The 18,976-nt window shown below is 37.8% G+C and overlaps 1 protein-coding gene across 1 annotated transcript in view; it reads left to right on the forward strand.

The window, feature by feature from the left end:
• SPAG6 (sperm associated antigen 6) overlaps nucleotides 1-18,976 on the forward strand; it is a 39,196-nt gene that overhangs the window by 13,606 nt on the left and 6,614 nt on the right. The window contains exons 4-10 of the mRNA XM_054817913.1: nucleotides 909-1,092; nucleotides 7,746-7,951; nucleotides 8,829-9,002; nucleotides 11,415-11,567; nucleotides 13,902-14,093; nucleotides 15,275-15,391; nucleotides 18,146-18,291. Of these exons, the coding sequence (XP_054673888.1) occupies nucleotides 909-1,092; nucleotides 7,746-7,951; nucleotides 8,829-9,002; nucleotides 11,415-11,567; nucleotides 13,902-14,093; nucleotides 15,275-15,391; nucleotides 18,146-18,291 (1,172 nt within the window). The remainder of the gene's footprint in view (nucleotides 1-908; nucleotides 1,093-7,745; nucleotides 7,952-8,828; nucleotides 9,003-11,414; nucleotides 11,568-13,901; nucleotides 14,094-15,274; nucleotides 15,392-18,145; nucleotides 18,292-18,976) is intronic.

Consider the following 18,976-nt stretch of genomic DNA (forward strand, 5'->3'; position numbering starts at 1 on the left):
AAACTGCAGGAGGAGATTGAAAGTGACTTTTGGGGGAAAGACTTCAACTGTGCTTTTAGAAGAAACCACAACCACCGCTGTAGTTTACATGGAACCCCATGATGTGCACAGCATCATATATTTTATATATATGATCAAAACCTATTTGGTCCAGTGCTGAGGGAGGTGGGTAGAACTGAGACAAGTGCTTGGATTTTGCTTGAACTTATAACAGAGGTGCCAAGCTGTTTAGTCGTGTCAAAAGCGAGCTGTTTCTGGACACACAGGAGCAGAATTGCAGGCTGCCTGCTCAAAACCGAGGGTCAGCAGCCAGTGTTGAGTGCTTGGTGGGATGGGTTTTCAGGATCTTAGCCTTGGGCTTAGGCGGTATTTAGGTATTTCAGGGTTCAGATCCTAAACCCTTTTTGTGGGATCTAGTTCTCTGTGCCTCTGTTTCCTGTTTGTAAATGTAAACAATGTTTTCTCATAGAGATATTGTGAGGGTGTATACATTAGAAATTGTGAAACCTTGCAAGTGTCACAGATGGGTAGAATTATTTTAGGAGCTTGCCCTGCACAACCTGTGTAATCTGGTTAAATATGTTAAGAGCTATTGTTTTTGCAGCTCTTATCATTCACTACTCACTTAAACAAACAGACTTATCTAGACTATTATCTTTTCCTCATATCCTCTTAGCCCTCTCATTTTTTCTGTTTGTTTATGCACTTACTGCAAAGTTTAGATCACGAGCTGTCTCAAAGAAGGACTGTAAGGTTCATTGTGTGATGTCTGGTGGTCCTGATTTGGATCTGGATGAGATATTGCTGCTACTAAAAAGGTTTAATTTATGCATGTCTGTACTGTATTATGCTTTGAACTACGTAACGTTAGTAAAAGCTTTTTTTTTTTTTTTTTCTGATTTGTATAGCGTTTCTACAAGAAAGCAGCTGCATTTGTGCTAAGAGCAGTTGGTAAACATTCCCCACAGCTAGCTCAGGCAATAGTTCAGTGTGGAGCCCTGGAAATGCTTGTGATTTGCTTGGAAGATTTTGACCCTGGAGTCAAAGAAGCTGCATCTTGGGCAATTGGGTATATTGCCCGACACAATTCAGGTAACTGGTTTCACGTGTGTTATCTTTCAGCTTAATCCTATGTAAGAGTTATAATAAATTGCATTATTGTAATGTTCATAAATAGAACAAGATGCTTTTTCTTCTCTACTGTTATAAAATTTTAAATTTGGAATAAAACCCTACCCTAACCCCTATACCAATCCGACAATGCTGTACCTTTTGTGGGAAACAGGCGTATCTGACACCAGCAGTGCCTGGCTGTGAGAGGTGCCCAAAGAGGAGATGCATTGGGCCTCTGGCCAGGAAAGGACACTGCTTTACTCTCCTTAGTGAAGAAATTTCAGAATCTTTAGGTATTGTGTAACTATTACTGTGGAACAAAGTTTCCTTTGCTTGATGTGAGTTCTTATTTTATATACATAGTAAAGTGGAGAAGCCTAGGCAGAGCCAAGTTTCATTCAGCTTACAGCAGTGCCTGCAGGAGAAATGTGCCAAATTCATTGCACTGACTATATTACCATTAGCCTGTAGACCACACTCTTCTGTGAGAGTCAGGAATAGATCCTAGGAATCTGATATCAAGCAGTTCACTGCTGTCTCACAAGCAGTTGTATAACTCATTGGCAGTGTCATGTTCCTATTTAAAAGCTGATCCACGTGGTTGATAATTCTTTTACCAGCTATTTATATAGTTCAAGTAAAAGTTTAGAGCTCTGAATCAAAGAACTGAGGGAAGAAACTGCTGGCTGGAAGGGGTGGGAGAAATGGCTTGTGTTCATATCGTTTAAAGTTAAACTTATTCTAGGATCATAACATTAACTCATGCATTTATGTTTGGTTTTGGCTCTAAAATGTACATAGACTGAATTTGGAAGTTATTTTCTTCATTCCTTTTTTAATGGATACAGAGTGTTGGATTGTGGAAGGCATGGGGGATTTCCCCTTCGCACTTAAAGAGAGACTTAACTTACTGGGAGAGACTCCAAAGTTGTCAGCACCTTCCTAACAGACTGCTTTTTCTGGGGAACAAATTAATTCTTGGGGCACTTCTGTGTGCTAAGGATCTTTTATCTTTTGGTTACCGGGTCTGAATCCCACCCTTGGTGGAAAATAATTGTTGCTTCTATCTGAAAGATATTTGTTTAAGTGTCATTTGAAAGTGTTCCTTTGTATACATGTGTGTAGTGTAAGTGTGTGTCTGTGTTACTCTTAACATAAACATTTCTGTAGTTTTGTTATGTCAGTAAATCAATATTGACTCACTTCAATTGCCCTTCATGCTATTCACTGCATGAATGCTGGCTGATCTTTAGGGTGATCCAGTTCACTCTGCGATGGCATTGTCTGGAAAGATGGAGGTGATGTGGGGATATTGAAGACAAAAAATTCCTTGTACAAATTTTTATTCCGTGGTTATGAATTATTTATTCACTGACAATGAGTGGGTGCATGTCTCGTGTCAATTTACACCAGCAATAAGAACAGCATTTTCAGAAATTAGGTTGAAATTGTGAGTGCTACCAAGCTGCAAGCATCAGGACATGGAGAGATCACTAGATGTAATCAGTTATAAAAAAAACAAAGCCAAAGCAAACCCAAAAAGTAACCTGAAAAAAAATTGTCCTTCCTCTGCCCAGCTATGGCCAATTTGGGGGATTTAACTTCCTCTATAACGCAGTCACAGGAAGTCTCTAAAATGATTACTGAAAGTAGAGGAGTTATACTGAAGAAAGATCACTCTCTGCATGGTATGTTTTTTACACTCCTACAAGCGTGCCTTTGCAACAGGATATTGTTGGAGATGGGACACAAAGATAGATGGACCTGTTGTTATCAACATCTGCTGTTTACTGTTCAAGAAACTCTGGATTAGACTCACATGCTTGTGTTGACAAAATTTGGCAGTTATGATTTTCTGTCATTGACTGACTGTGGACACACATTGCAACTTAAACTCTAAAAATAGAATTGACTGTGAAATGGTTTTCCCCACCCACGAAAGGCTTTTCAGTTTCAAAAACTGTTTCAGTTCCAAACTGGGACAACATTAAGACAAGATTTTTTTCTCTTCTGAAAAGACTGGGGGGTAGGGAGGCTTATTTGCCCCGGCAAGAAAAGTTCAATAATTAGGGCATATGTCTGGGATGTAGGTGGGAGACAGATTAAAGTCCTGATCTGTCTTAGGCAGGATGTGAACCTCTGTCTCGCTGAATGCAAGCAAAGGCTCCCAGCATTCGGCGGTAACTGTAATGGGAAGATCTCTGCTTTTAATCAGAAATTCCATCCATGACCTGGTAAAGCTGCTTTCTAGGAACTGTGGTGTATGTTCCCATGAAAAGACTTATGTTTTGAGAAATCAAGACTTTTTTTTTTTTTTTTTTTCCTGATGAAAACATTCTCTGGTTAGCAAGTTCCCTACTGTCTTCATACAACAATCTCTTAAAATGCGGTTGTTCTGTGAACAGATGTCTCCAGAAGGCCTGTGAGATTTTAGGTCAAGACAGATGTCTCATGAGATTTACCTGGTTGGATTCCAAAATCGAGGAACAGCTCTTGCAGTTCTGCTGTTTCTTGAAGATCCTTTTGAGTTGAATTTCAGATGCTGATCTTACTCCAAAGTATACGGACCAGTGTGCTGTAATCTTGCCATTCATTATTTCTACTATTTGTGTTTGAAAAGAAGTGTAAAGTGTTTTAAATACCATAAAAATACCATCAGAGCTATGAAAAGTATTTTGTAAATTTTTACTTATACCATATTCCTTTACTTTTAAAATGCAAAATTCTTATGTTTGAGTTATGCAAATAACTTAGCTTTCCATTTGCTTTGCCTACATAAAAGGTGTAATTTATTAATTGTCTCTTAACTGCTTCAGCATATTGTAAACTGGTAGGAAAACAAAAATAAACAATACTCAAGCATATTGCTGAGAGCAGAGTTATGTTCATTTTCTGTCATACAGTGGTACTCTTAAGATCATAGGATAGCTCAGCTTGGAAGGGACCTTGAGAGGTCTCTAGTCCAGCTTCCTCCTCCAAGCAGGGTCAGCTACAAGGTTAGACCAGGTTGCTCAGCTCCTCAGTGATTTGAGTCTAGCAGTAACTTTGTCTTATTCCAGGATCTAAGCTTGCCCAGTAATTAATGACCTCCAACCTTCTCCTGATGAAAGGTTTTCCTACTGGCTCCAGTGGAATCTTTAGCACTGTGGTTGTAGCGGTCTGCATAAACCTGTGATTTTGAAGTGCAGCCTTTGGACTGGTGGGGATTAGAGTCTTCCTATGTAGCCATTACATGATCACACAGTCCTCAGAAAAATACAATATTAGTGGTTGTTTTGGTCAAAACCTGTTATTTCCTGTGGTTACACCTGCCACTACAGCAGGGTCTGAGAGTCCTGGTCTGGACTGAAGCTTGCATTTGCTTCCAAGCAAAGGTTTTGCTGCTGCTCCACTATGTGAATGTGGCATTTGTTCAGAGCTGATTTTCCTTCTCTGGGAAGTACCTGCACATTCACTCTCTCATCTTCATCTTTTCTTCCTAATCTTTTTTTTATCCATACTGTTTATTGTCAACATGTTAACATTAGTATGGATTTTTTTTTTTTTGGTAACACCTTAAACCAGTCTAGATGAATCCTGTGAGACTTCCCATTGATTTTAGTGGGCATGTAGTCATGATCTTATTGACTCACTTTGTTCATTTTCCACTCTTCCTAGTCACATAAATTCCTAACTAGGCCTCAACTTACTTTGAATTAATTTCTTAGTCTTTGATGAGGACTTTTGTATTGAGACAAATCAGTACAACTCTAGTACAGCTTCTAGTTGAACCAGTGACATGTTAAGCTCCAAAGTCTTTCTTTATCAGTGTTTCTTCTACCTCCATGTCACTCTGCCTTCATGTCTGCAGTATCTCCATTTGCTAAATTCTTCTTCTTATTGTTCTGGACAAAAGCAATTAATTTATGGTGGGTTTTGAGTCTTAGTTCTCTTGTCTCTGAGCATATGTAGGGTAACATCTACTTTCCCTCATGTAAGGAGAAGTCCTACTTTATCATCCTGTAGTTGGGGTGGTTCCTTGAGCTGTACCCCAAACTGAAGTTCCAAGCCCAGAGTTTTCATAACTTCTTGTGGAATTAAATGAGGTTCATATATTAGTTTTTCTCTGCTGTCTTTCTCCTCTTCAGCTATTGATCTCGTCTTTGCCCTTATAATAGAAGTCTTGGCATAGTGTTCAGAACACTTTTTGTAATTTGTTCCAGCTCTTTTAATATCTTTGACTGAATATTTGTTTTTAAAAATTTCTTCTTGACAATGGTATTTTCTCCTTTAACTCTTTCTCAGCCTTCATTTTTTTCACCTCTGTCTGTGTTTTATAACTGGATAGCAAAGTTTTGTGAATCCTTTGGTGTATAGTCTGAATTAAAGATGTTCTACCAAGTGGGAAGGTTAATTGAGCCTCTTTTAGAGCAAAAAATAATTACAATTATCATAGAATCATTAATACTTAGAATTGTAGTTTTGGGTTGAGTTTGCAGGGGAATGTGATGGGAAGATCTATATTTTCTTTTGTCCCTGCCTCAGCTTTCCTGTTTTTCTGACAGTCTGTTTACTGCTTGTCTGTCTTTTGACACATGGTCCATCCCTCCATGTGGTAAGTTATTAGCCGTGAACCTTATAAACACCACTGGAAGAACAACCATTTAATTAACCATGACCAACAGTAACCATCAGTATTTAAATGATATCAGACTTCTAACAGCAAGAGCTGATCTAAATTGAATCAGATTTAGTCTGCTTGTTTAAAATAACTTTTATAGTTACTTTTGCATGCCTGGGCATGGCTGTGACCTTAAAGTATTGCTCTTTCTCTCCCTACTTGAACTTCATGATTTCAGCTTATAAGGCATCAAAGAAACCCATTCTTCTGGTAGTATCCTGTCCCTCTTGACATGATTTTCCTGATATTAGCATCGCCTAGCAGACTGTAGGCAATTGAGTTGGTTGCTCTGAAGTTGCTTCTGATGCACAGTTGGATGGATTAATCTGGACTGTTGGTCAGTAGTTCATGATGTATTCCACCTGGTCAGCGTACAGCATCAAAATACAATTTGAAGTAACCAAGTATGGCTTTTTTCCATGAAAAGCTGAGTGTAGCGTATAGCACTTACATTGACTAGCTAGTTTTCAGGTTTGTTTTCAGATATGTTTCAGGTAAACTTCATTTCAAATTTGTAAAACTGAAGATGTTTAGGTTTTGTTGAAATCTTATGTTTCGTGTGTATTTGGAAGATGCACACTCCATGTTTTCAGTCAAATAGTTATTTGAAAAGTGAACCTTGAAGGGTTAATTTTGTATTAGTTTAACGACTGCATTATTTATTATAATTTTGTGAGGTAATATTTATATTTTCTTTAAAATATTATATCCTAAAATAACATAGAGAGTAAATATTTGACTTATCACATGTATTGGAGTGTGTGGCTATAACTCACTAATTGAAAACAAATCTGGTCAGGAACATTATTTGGATATTAACAATGTAATGATGACATGACTTACAGATTTAATGAAAAACTATATTAGTCTATGTATATTTAATGAAGTATGCTATATTTTTCTTAGTATGAAAATCTCTTTATGGATGGACTATAAATCAAAAGCTAAGTTAGAGTCTTGAAATACAACAGCCATATGTTGCCATGGTACTGTAAGTCAAGATAAATGTTAAAGATAATAATGGATATGCATAATAAGGTATAGCACAACTGTACTAAGAACCTAATAGATTATTGAATCCCCCATGATTTTTACCACTTTTTCAACACTATTTTAAAATAGCACAGCTTGGTTATAGTATGAATTTTGCTTCTGATATCCAGTAATTCTTATTTTAGGGCTGTGATTAATGCTGCATACACAGAGAGAGCTAATGAATTTCTAATAGTGTAATTTTTGTCCATGTCAGCTAATCATATGCTCAATTTTTTTTTCTTTTTTATTTAAGGTGCAGTTAGTTAAGGATATTGTACTAATCTCAGACACACAATATCCCACTGATGATATTTCTCATTTGTGTAATTGTGTATGATAACATCCTCATGTCATTAAAGTATAAATTCTGTCCTGTCCTATGTATGGTAGCAAAACCTAGTCTTGATCAGCAAGTTCCATTTTTCTAATCTTTTATGTAAGATAAATCTTTTATGTATGTTTTTTGTATTTCTGTTTTTGGCATTTGATCTGTGCTAATATCTGCTTATCATTTAAAGAGGGTAAAATGCTCTCTAATTAGGTGGTTGGTAAAATTTTGGTACTTTGGCTTTCTGTGTTGTTGTTAGCCATGCATAAAATGCTTTCCTATTGATCAGTGCAGAATAGCCAGGGTTTAAACAGCTGACATCTGCTTACTTTAAAAAAAGAAAAAGAAAACAGAATAACAAACCATTTCAGCCTAATCTACCTCAAATGTGTGCATGTAAATGGGGGTCCATCTATTGACCTGCATTCTTTTCAGTTGTGGATTGGTCCACACGGTTTATGAAACCAGGAGGGCTGATTTGAAATGCAGATGTCGAGACAGTGAACTACACCCTCCCCTTTTTCCTTTGCTGTATCTGTCAGGGTGAAAAATGGCTTGCACAAGGGTCAGTCACCCATACTCACTTAATTACTTTCCTTGGACCTACAGAACTGTCACAAGCTGTGGTGGATGCAGGAGCTGTTCCTCTTTTAGTGCTCTGTATCCAGGAGCCAGAAATTGCTTTGAAAAGGATTGCTGCTTCAACTCTCAGTGATATTTCAAAGCATTCTCCAGAGTTAGCACAGACAGTAGTGGATGCAGGAGCTATCGCTCACTTAGCTCAGATGATCCTGAACCCTGATGCTAAACTGAAGGTACATTTAAAAATTATTTTTTTTTTAGTCTCCATTATACCAGTCATAACTTGATATTGAACCAAAGACACTGATGTGCATATTTATTTAGCAAGCTCTTGTTTTGGGCGTTAACAAAATGTGACTACATAGTTAGTGACAAAGAGTTCTGAACATATTCACAGATTTAGCTGCTGGATAAAAACTGCTACTGTGTGAGGAACAGCTAAACTAATCTTTAAAGTGAATAGTATGGGGTTTTTTTAGAACTATATAGTATATGAAGAATGCAACAGAGTTTTTTCATAGATAAAATTTGCACAATTCGGTTACAAAAAGGTTTTGCATACTCAAGATTATACAATAAACCAGTTAATATTAAATGTATTATTGTATTTTAGAATGTACTGTCTGATGTGAATAGCTGTTGTTGAAGGTTTAATCATGAGAGTTTAATTGAAAAAAATTGTTTAATATAATTTTTCTGTCTTACTCTAACAGAAACAGAAGATGACATAAAAATGCCACTTCAAACAAATAGATAAAAATTCTTTAATATAAGGTCTGACAGACCAAACTTATGCAAATACAGATACTTTCTATAGCTTTCACTAAATTTTAAATTACAGTTTTAAATGGTATAGGTATTTTTTTCCTTTTTAATACATAGCAAGCTTGAATGGGATAAAACAAAGGAGAAACTTTTATTCAGGAACCAGCGAATGTTCTGTGCCATTATATTCATGCATGAATTGACTCAGTGAATTGTAAAATAGCTGTAATTGTTTTCTCTATCCTGCTTTGTTTTCCTTGATGCAATAGATTTTTGTGTGCAGGAGGAGTGTGTGTTGTGGGATGTTTGTATACTATTGATTTTATAACAATTTTTATTTACTAGCGTCAGGTGCTGTCAGCTCTAAGCCAAATAGCAAAGCATTCAGTGGATCTTGCAGAGTTGGTGGTTGAAGCAGAAATTTTCCCAGTTGTGCTCACATGCCTGAAGGACTCAGATGAATATGTCAAGAAAAATGGTGCAACTTTAATTAGAGAGATAGCAAAGCATACGCCTGAGGTAAAACCTTGAAAATGCAAATACAAGGTCATATCATTAGATTTTACACTTTAAATAAAATACAGGATTATTCTGTCATTTGCTTTTTGAAAGGGAGGGCAAATAGCTGTTTGGCATGTTCATTGGAGAAATATGGAAATGCTTGCTGATATTATGAGATGTGTATTGAATATGAATTGGGTTAGGAAACTGGGAATCATGTAATATATACCTAGCTACTTCATTCCATAAGATATCTTTGCTGAGAAGGAGTTTAGGCTGACAGTATTGTCAGTCCTAGATATTAAAAATATCATGAGAAAAGCCTCGCAGAAGTCATGATACCAGCTAATAAATGACAAGATCATCCTATAACAATAATAGATGGTGTGCATCTTTTTAAAAAATCTTCTGGGGTGCTGGAATCACATTTTAATTATTTTTCCAATGACGATGAAGGTCAAAAGTTCTCTTAGTTATTATTAAACTGACAGTAGTTTCTTTTATTAGCTTGAGTTTGTAATTTGAGTCTCAGCATTTGCAGGGTTTTTGCCAATAATTAATACAGGAAGGTGGGAATATTTGGCAAAATCAATACAAAATAAATAGGAAAAACAAACAATTATAACTATGTTAATCTGTTAGACTATAGAGATAATTAAAAGGCTCTAAATATGACTCTGGAATGAAATACAAGCAATGGATTTGTGGAACACACTATTGCTGAGTGCAGCCATTTCAAAATCATGATACCAGCTTAACAGTTGAGAAGTGTTTGAACAGGAATATTGTGCTGTTCCTTCAGCCTGCTAGTCTTTAAGCTGGCAGTGATTAAAGGTTGCAGTCTTGTCGCATTTCCTGCTTTCTCTGTGCACCTCATAAGCAACGCAACTTCACTTTCTCAAAAAAGTGAAGAAATTATCATTATCAAAGAGGGGCACTAGAGTCGGAAGCCAGAGGCCAAACTCACAAGACGGCGGGTAAAGTCAGCAGAGCTGCCAGCACAGGATCCTGCATGCAAGGGGAACTGGCCATTCTGGCAGCTCCCCAAAGGAGTGGTAGGAAGTATCTGGGTGACTCCCAGTGGGAAGTCACAGTCCACATTTGATTTTAGAGTGACTGTCATCTCTGTCCATCTCTGAGCAACTCTGTTCAAGCAACACACGTTCCAGCCGAGACAGACTGGCAAATGATATTTCTAGAGGAGATGGCTGAGGCAGTCACGTGAGCGTTGTGGCTTTTGGATCTCAGCTCTCTATCTGCATATGCAAGAAAATTCAGGATGTGGGGGACTTGCAGCAGGGCTTGAGGGTCACAGCACCAGGGAGCGTGTCTGTGCAGGAGCTCTGTACGTGGCTGTGCCCAGACGTCAGGCTTGGCCGTCACTGGCTGCAATTCATAATAATGTGAACAGTTTTTCCTAAGTAATAAGTTTAAATTTCATCTAGCTGCTTCATGAAAAACATAATCCCCTTTTAAAGGCTCTAAGGCAACAGTGGATTTTATGTTTATATAAATCAACTGGATTGGAAATCCACATGCCTCATTTTTGTTCATTTGATTTTGACTTTTAAGAATGTGTTTCTTTTGCTTTGGAATCTTTGGGAAAAATGTGATCTACCTAATGAGATAGAAGAAAATAACCATAATATGAAGTTATTTTAAATTCTATCCATTGTTGATATCATACATACACTACTTGCTGTCCCGCAAGTGATGTGAGAAGTTATACTTTTTGGAAAGAAATGTTGCTTAGTTGATACGCACAGCAAGCATCATAGACTGTGGACATGATTATCATTTATAAGCAAGGCTATATCATTTGGCATTCTGGGGCAAATTCCATTGCCCATCCAGTGTGTTCTCTGGACACCTCCCTCAGAATCTGCTAACATGGCAGAATGGCGTAGTCCAAGTCAGTTTTGACTTCGGCTTCATGCCTCAGTAGGGGGATCCACAAAGGCTTTTATGCCTCAGAGGTTATCTGGAATGCAGGTGAGAGGAGGAGTGGGCCTTTCCCTCTGTCCCTGCACAAAACACACGATGTTGGCTTGAGAATGAGTGGGCACCAGTAGGAAAGAATATCTGGCTCAGCAGGTGCGTCTTCAAGGGCATTCATGTATTGGGCTGTCATTTGCATGGTTCTGTGGTGTATACTAATGGAGTTGAGAATATGTCATTCCACGCTATACAGCATCAAGAAATCAGAGTCCTGATTTCCTTGCAGTAAATTCAATCAAAAACAGAGTAGCAAAATACCTTAATTCCTCAGAACTTCATGCTGGACTTAGTGCCCAACAGTCTGTGATACATCGCTCTCATGCCAGCTTTGTTTTGTAAATCAGGAGCAATACATTTAAAGAGTTTTCTAATGTAGTGCTTTATGCCTGTTGATACTTCACAGTATCTAATCTCTTCCGTTTATCTTTTCAGCTTTCACAGCTTATAGTAAATGCAGGTGGAGTCGCTGCTGTGATTGACTGTATTGGCAGCTGCAGAGGGACTGTCAGGCTGCCTGGCATCATGGTGCTTGGTTACATAGCAGCTCATTCGGAGAACCTGTCAATGGCAGTGATTGTCTCCAAGGTTAGCTATCACTTTGTTGTATTCCTATAATTCTTCAGTGGTATTCTGAGAAAGAGATACAAATTAACGTAGGCAGAGAATGTATTTTGTGACAAAATTATATACTTGCACTTTCTCCTAATGTTGCTGCTTGCTGTGGCTGAAGTGATGTGGTAACCTGATCAAAGTGTGTCTTTATGAAGTTGAACCTTTTATAAAATGTCCTGCATTAGTTTGTGACCATCCATTTGTATTACAGTACATGATTTTTCTGTGTTGCAATTGCATGGGTACAGAAAATAAGTCAGTGAATTTCTATGGTCTGTTTCCTCTTAAAATGAATATTTGTGGCTACATGAAAACCCTTTTGAAACAAGAATGTTCAGTGGCACGTTCTTCATTGCACTAGCATGACTCTGCTAGGACTGCTAGAGTAGTCTTGCAACAGAAATCTTCAGACTTGAAAAGACCTCAGTTTCTAATGTAGCATGGTTCGATTCAGTTGTGCAAGTGATGTTTCAAATGAGATAAGCTATACATTTTCAGGTTTAAATAAATTCTACTGGGCAATAATATAGAGGGAGAGAATTTGCAATAGGTGAAATTAGTGCCTGACATAATATTCTGCTGTGCATGCTAACTAATGACAGGAGGAAGGAAGTAATTTCACTGAGCATTGTTGGCCCATCTTCACACTATGTCAGTCATTTAAAATATACTATATGAGTGGAAACAACGAAACAATTAAAAGAGACGAACAGAAATGTCTTCTAGTAGGAATGCAAGTTAAAAAATGGGAAGTGCTACACCATAACAGCAATAAGTATGCAGGGAAGGTAGGAGTGATAAAAAAAAAATGCTCTTCTGCATTTGAAAACTAAAGAAAGAGACACTTTTCCCTTGCCTTCTCTGGAGGCCCTTCTTCTCTGGATGTGTCGCTGTCTCTCCATTTTCAGGGATGCTTAGAGTGGCAGGATGCTCCTGCTGTTGAGTGCTTGACTTTAAGTGGGATGAATCCAGGATTAAGTTCATGAGGAAGCACCTAAGTGATCAATTTTTGCGGAGTAATAATGGTTACTACCATAACCGAATGGGAGCACAGTGGGAGATTTTGTAGGGATCTGTGCAAACTCTCATGAAATTATATATTTTAATGAATGATCCACAAAAGAAACACAAATAAACCCAAAACCCATTTAAAAAAAAAAAGCTTCAGGGGAAATTAGGCTTGTGGAATGGTACATAGTGCTGAGAATATGGCTTGGTAAACTGGAACCATTTGAAAGAAATGCACTGTGGCATAACTACATGAAGTTACACATCTACAATGTTATGATGTAAAGCGATAACTCTGTTCCATGGCACTATATCCTGGAAAGGATGAATTTTGAAAAATGATTTTTGGGGTCATACTGGACAAACACTTCATTGTGGTCTTCTGCTGCAGTACAGGGGGAAAAAAAAAAAAAGACAGACAATTCAGTTCCTTGCAGTATTAAAGAGTGGAAGATGAAGCATTATTGGAAAAGAGAAGTTAATCTATCTGTAGTACTTGTGCATATAGTGCTGTTGTCTGCATTTGAAAAGGATCTTGAAAAAAACCTGGAGAGTGTGGAGAAAAGACTAAAAAATGATCCATGGGATGGAGAAAAAGGTTTTCCAGTTAGAGGTCTAGTAGTCTTGCCTCACCTAAAGTAGCATGAAATGATTCCTATTGAAGTATCCTGGCATAAAATACCAGCTACTAAGTAGTTCCATAGTCCTGTGGAGAAAGGATAAAGACTGTGATCCTGAACCAGAAGAACTTCAGTAACAGCTGGATGTGAGTGAGGTATTCTCCATCTCTCGATGTCTTCAAATCAAGAGTTGAAACCTTTCTGGAAGTGATTGGATGAGTCAAACATGAACTACTGGACTCAAGAAGAGGTTGATAAATTGAAATTTAGTGCTGTGAATAAAAAAGAAAAGACTCAATGATTGAGCCTTTCTGGTCTTAAACTGCTTTCATAGATTCATAAACACTCAAATTCTTTTATTTTCAGTCTGATAAAACTGAAGCCTTTGCTCTTAGTACAGCTCTGAATTGTGTCATGTATTCCTTTTATCCCTTAAATTTGTGTGTTAGCTCAGACTGCCTTCTGACTTAGAACATTGAATCTGTTTTTTCTCTCTTTCTTTAACTAGATTTATTAAGATTTATTCAAAATTCTTGCTAGTCATGATGTTGTAAAAATATGACACCACTAGCATGCATTCTCTTACAGCTTATTTTAGAAGAAGAGTGTAAATACAGAAACATTTTCTGACAATCTGTATCAGTTTCAAGTTGTCCTTCCCTTTTGATTAATGCTACAGGGAATACCACCACTGTGTGCCTGCTTGATAGAGGAACATGAAGATCATATTAAGGCAGCAGCTGCTTGGGCCTTGGGACAGGTTGGAAGACATACTCCTGAGCATGCACGTGCTGTGGCAGTAGCAAACGTGCTACCCACACTGCTTGCTATGTATATGGACACACGCAGTTCAGAAGATCTTCAAATAAAAGCAAGTATATTTGTTGTATCTGCAGTATGAGATATTTATTGTAATCAACAGGTATAAAAACTACTAAATGGTATGTGCTTTTGTTGATGTTCATTGAGTCACAGATTGCCTGGGTGTAGGGGATCCAAAGGCTGTGTGTCATTTGTTGGGACTGGCTGGTGGTCGTAATGAGCGTGCATAGGGTGCATACCAAATTGTATGGTACAGCCACAGCAGTGTAGTCCCTCATTTTCTACCCAGTTTAGATCAGAGTTGCATACACCCATAAATGCTATAATTTCTTGTAACTAATTTCTAATTGTCTACTTTTTTTTAATAAGCTCTTGACCAAAATATTATAGTCTTTGTAGTAATTTGCTTAAAAATTTTATTATTATAATAAAACTGTAACAAATACTCAAAGCTCTGCTCTTGAAAACATGCAACTGTTCATGTTTAGGGCCTTTCTTGTGTAGGAGCTAGTAGAGTTGCAGTTTGGTAGGGGGTATTTTTGAGCGACAGTAAGCGAACCAACTGAAGAGTATAATATGGCAGGATACGGTCTCCCATGTTATACTACACTTCTGTACATTCCACTGAATGTATAATGTTCTGGATCTGTAAAATAACTTTTGTATAGTCATTTGCCGTGGTCACCAAACTATCAAGGTCAAATTACCTATAATCCTACTCAAGAAGGTCATTACTGCCTACGGCAGTCAGCATGGGGTCTGTTTTCAGAAACCAAGCACTGATGTACAACTGTTTCTCTTTCCCTCCCTGCCTGGATGGTTGTGCACTTTGCTATCCCAGACCAGCAGACTCTCCTAGTAAGCCACTTCTAAAATACAATCTTTTAAAATGTGTTTTGATTTAGCTTTCTTATTATATTGCAGTACTTCAATTTACTTAAAGGGTCTATTCCTGCTTCCATTGTAGTCAAAGGAAAATTGCCATTACTTTGACTGTAGATAACATAATAAGAATATGATGCACTGTAGCTTTTGAGGTTTAATAAATCTAAGTAGAAAATTGATTCCTCATTAAGTGACCTGATAGATACCATAGTTTTTACTCAGAAAATGCTCTTTCAGAATTCTGATCAATTTGCTTTTTTGATCAGACTTCAGTGATATATAACATGAATTTTTGTTGTTTTCATTGATGTCTTACTAGAGAAATTTTATTTTGCATTTCAATAGACTAAAAAAGCCTTAAAGAACATCCTTCAGAAATGCACATATCTTCCAGCACTTGAACCACTGCTGCATGATGCCCCTCCCAATATTATGAAACATATCGTTGGGCAGTTTAGTAAGGTAAGAAAAGGGTCTGCTTGATGAGTAGTATGTTAATTATTTTCCATTTAGCAAGGAAGCTGTTTTTCCAAAGATGAAGTCTCGAAAGGTCTCAGTTGTTTTCTCAGGATCCTCAAGCATCCCCTGCAGAAGCAGTTTGGAGCATCCCGTTCTTTTGTCTGATAAAGCTGGATACTGTTTCATCTGTAACCTCCCATAATTCATCCTAAGACTGGGAAAATAGTTGCTTATAAGCAAGGTGTTTTTTTCTGTCTTGCCTCTTGAGATTAAGTGGAATATTAACTCATGTGCAAATATTTTTACTGAGCCAATGTATCACATAAATCCCAGTCACATCTGTTTTAGATAAAGTACAAGCTGTCTGTACAGGAGTGACTTAAGTCAGGTATTTTACAATAATCTAGAGTATAAAGGCTTCACCACTTTTATCCTCATTAATTTTCAGTCTCAATTAAGTAAGTGTAAAAATCCCAAATCTTTTCTCATCCCTCTCAAAATTTGAAACTGTTGTTAATTACATTGTTGATTTGAGCACAGCATGTAAAAAGTGATCCAATTTAATCAAAATATTTCAAATTATTTAAGTAATTGCTAACTAATCAGGAGATTTCCGGTGTCTGCAATATTCACCAGCTGTTGGGAATCCTGCTCAACTAGAGACTTTATTTTGTGCAACACTCTGCGGTGTAATCGGTTAGCAGGGGGGACCAGGCTCTCTTGGTGAGATGTTCTTTCTGGAAATGCCCGCGTAAAAGACTCTTGATATTCAGTTCTGATTATCACAGATCTGGACACACTGCTGTTTGTGGTGCAGATTCCTGATTACATTGCCACACTTAGGTTTGTCCTCTCTTGTTAAGTCTGTACAGAGATTAGAGATTTGCACAGAATCCAGTGCCTTTTGCTTCTGTCTGCTGACTGGAGCTATTAGTGAGCTGGGTGCGTAGTAATTGATTGCCCAGTGTATAGATTTGAATGTTTTTTGCTGTTGAGTGGTTTTGTACCCTTTGTATCGGCTGATGTTTTGTTTCATTTTTCTTCTTCTTCTACATTGTATTAAACAAACTATACTTGTCTGGCATTTGCTCTTCTGAAGTATACATTTAAAATTAAGTTCTCTGCAGTAAAAGCATTTTTCTCTCCATACCATAGCTTGGGAATTTCCTATTCTTAGAGCTGCCGTGTATTACTTCTGTGGGCTTATTTATAGCACAGTAAAAGCCTTATTTCCGAGCTGTGCTTCAGAGTGGGATGCTCTCCGTTCTTGGTGCTGGACTGTGTCATTTTAGCTTTATCGTTTTCGGGGTCTGTGCAATTCTGTGCTGTCTCAGTTTGGACTGGGGGAAGGGACTGTGTCTCAGAGGTGCTGTCTGTCTTCAGGGCCTCCTCCAAGAGCGTTTTCTGCTGTCTTATCCAGCCTGGGAGTCACAGAGGGGAGGAGGAAGGCAGGGAAAGGGCCACATCCTGTCTCCTTGCTAGTTCCTCCTTGGCAGTTCTTATTGTGGGAGATACGTGGAAACAGACATCTTTTCAGTTCCCACAATGAAACAATCACAGTTGTTCCTGACACTTCCATGGAGCATATAACAGGGAGAAGTCTCTGTGCTCCCGTTTTTTCTTTACCTGTCTGTTGATTTTGTACATCCTAGAGGGACCTGAGAAATGAAGGCTCTTTGCCTATATGCATGGCAGAAATGTCATCCTTCTTTTCCTTCATCCTTTTAGGCAATCCCTTTCTCCTTCAAGGTTTTTGTTTTACACTGAGATACAGTCAAATTTATGGCTTGATTTGTCTGACCAGTGTGAAGGCTTACAAAATGCTTTTGCCCCCATAGTGTGTAACTCTCAGAGTTGGTTTTAAACCCATCTGGTTTTGTTGTAGATGCAGCTGATGTCTTGCATTATGTCTCTCTCTCTTCCCCCCCCCGCCCCCCCCTTTTTTATTTATTTTTTTTAATATTATTGCAGCCCTGTGGGCCTATGGACTACATGCTGTCATTCTCCCTCGCCTGGCCCAGCCCCCACCTCCCTCCCTCCCTCCCATCCTCTGGACAGAGCTGCATATTGGCATCACTCAGGGAGTGCAGAATGTATTGTCTGATCATTTCTGCTTCTCATCCCCTTTGGCTGCAGAAACTTCACATTTTTGCTTTGTGTGTGTGTGTTTGTAAAAGGCTTCCATGGCTACACAGTGCGTTGTAGGATTTTAATATCTAGGAATTTAATATTAGCATGTAATGCTTCAAGGCTGCATTGTTCACTTGCAACAATTCTCAGTATTGTTTTCATGCACTAATCTATACTAGATCATTATAATGATATAAAATTCTGCTTTACAATTAAACTGTGGGAATTGACATTAAAGACCTGAATAACTTGGTTTAAGTGGAACAGATGCTGTTGTTATTCCATGTTAGTGTTCTGGTTTTATTATCTATTTAATCTCCACAATCATATTGTCTCTGTAGGAATAATTGAAGAAATATTATTTACGTAAAGATAAATATTCAATTCAATATTTTTATATGTGTTACGTATTAAAGTACATGTTAAATTATGTTATAACCATAAAGGGCTGGTTTATGATTTTTCTCCTGTACAACTGGGTGTTAAAATACAGTAGTCATTACAGATGTTGTACCTCTGATGTGTTCCATTTTATCTGTTCTCTGAATTAAAAGCAGGTAAGCAATATTTGAGCCTAGTAACATAAAAGAAAATGTTCTTTTTTTTAATGTACTTTTCTGCGTGTAGGTGTTACCACATGACAGTAAAGCACGTCGTCTCTTTGTAACAACTGGTGGACTTAAAAAGGTTCAAGAAATAAAAGCAGAATCTGGGTCACTTCTTCAGGAATATATCAACACTATTAACAATTGCTATCCAGAGGAAATAGTAAGGTAAGGAAAATGAAAATTAAAGAATTCATACTTATAACATTGTTAGATGTTTTTCACAGGAACAACACAAAGCAAGGATTTAAAATATTAATTTAATTTCTGCATGAATTTTGTTTTTAATAAAACAGCGTAACATTTGGTTAACTGCCCCGGTGGTAACAGGACTGTTGGACACATACTTTTGAACACCTTCTCTTATCTGATTGTTTTGGGGATCAAATTTCTTTGTCTATAAACAAAGGGCAAATAATCAGGCTCTTCCAGGAAAGTGGGGAAGAAAAGTCAGTCCTGCACTACCCAGGCAAACTCTGAGGCTTCAGCACAACTGCTGTCATATTAATGAATGTCTGTGGGAAGTTCAGTTTATCTCGGTAACTTATTTATGGATTACTCAGGCTCCAAACTACAGGTACTGGTGAATCTTTGCTTGCATCCTTGACTTCCCTAAGAGCCTGTCTGAACTAGTGTATTCAGAGGCTCCTTTGAAACTTCCTCTGATGTACAGCGGGTCCAGAGGCTCTCCTGCACAGTTGCTCTGCCCACAGCTGCCCTTCCTCCCCCAGCCTCATCATGAGGCTTAAGTGTTATATAAAAGGACCATACACCAGCTGTCTGCACCAAGTTGAACTTTGCCCTTAATGAATACAGAAACACTATTAAATAGCTTACAGTCAAAATGTCACCA

The sequence above is a fragment of the Grus americana genome, chromosome 2 (genome assembly GCF_028858705.1).
Source record: "Grus americana isolate bGruAme1 chromosome 2, bGruAme1.mat, whole genome shotgun sequence".
Taxonomy (NCBI): domain Eukaryota; kingdom Metazoa; phylum Chordata; class Aves; order Gruiformes; family Gruidae; genus Grus; species Grus americana.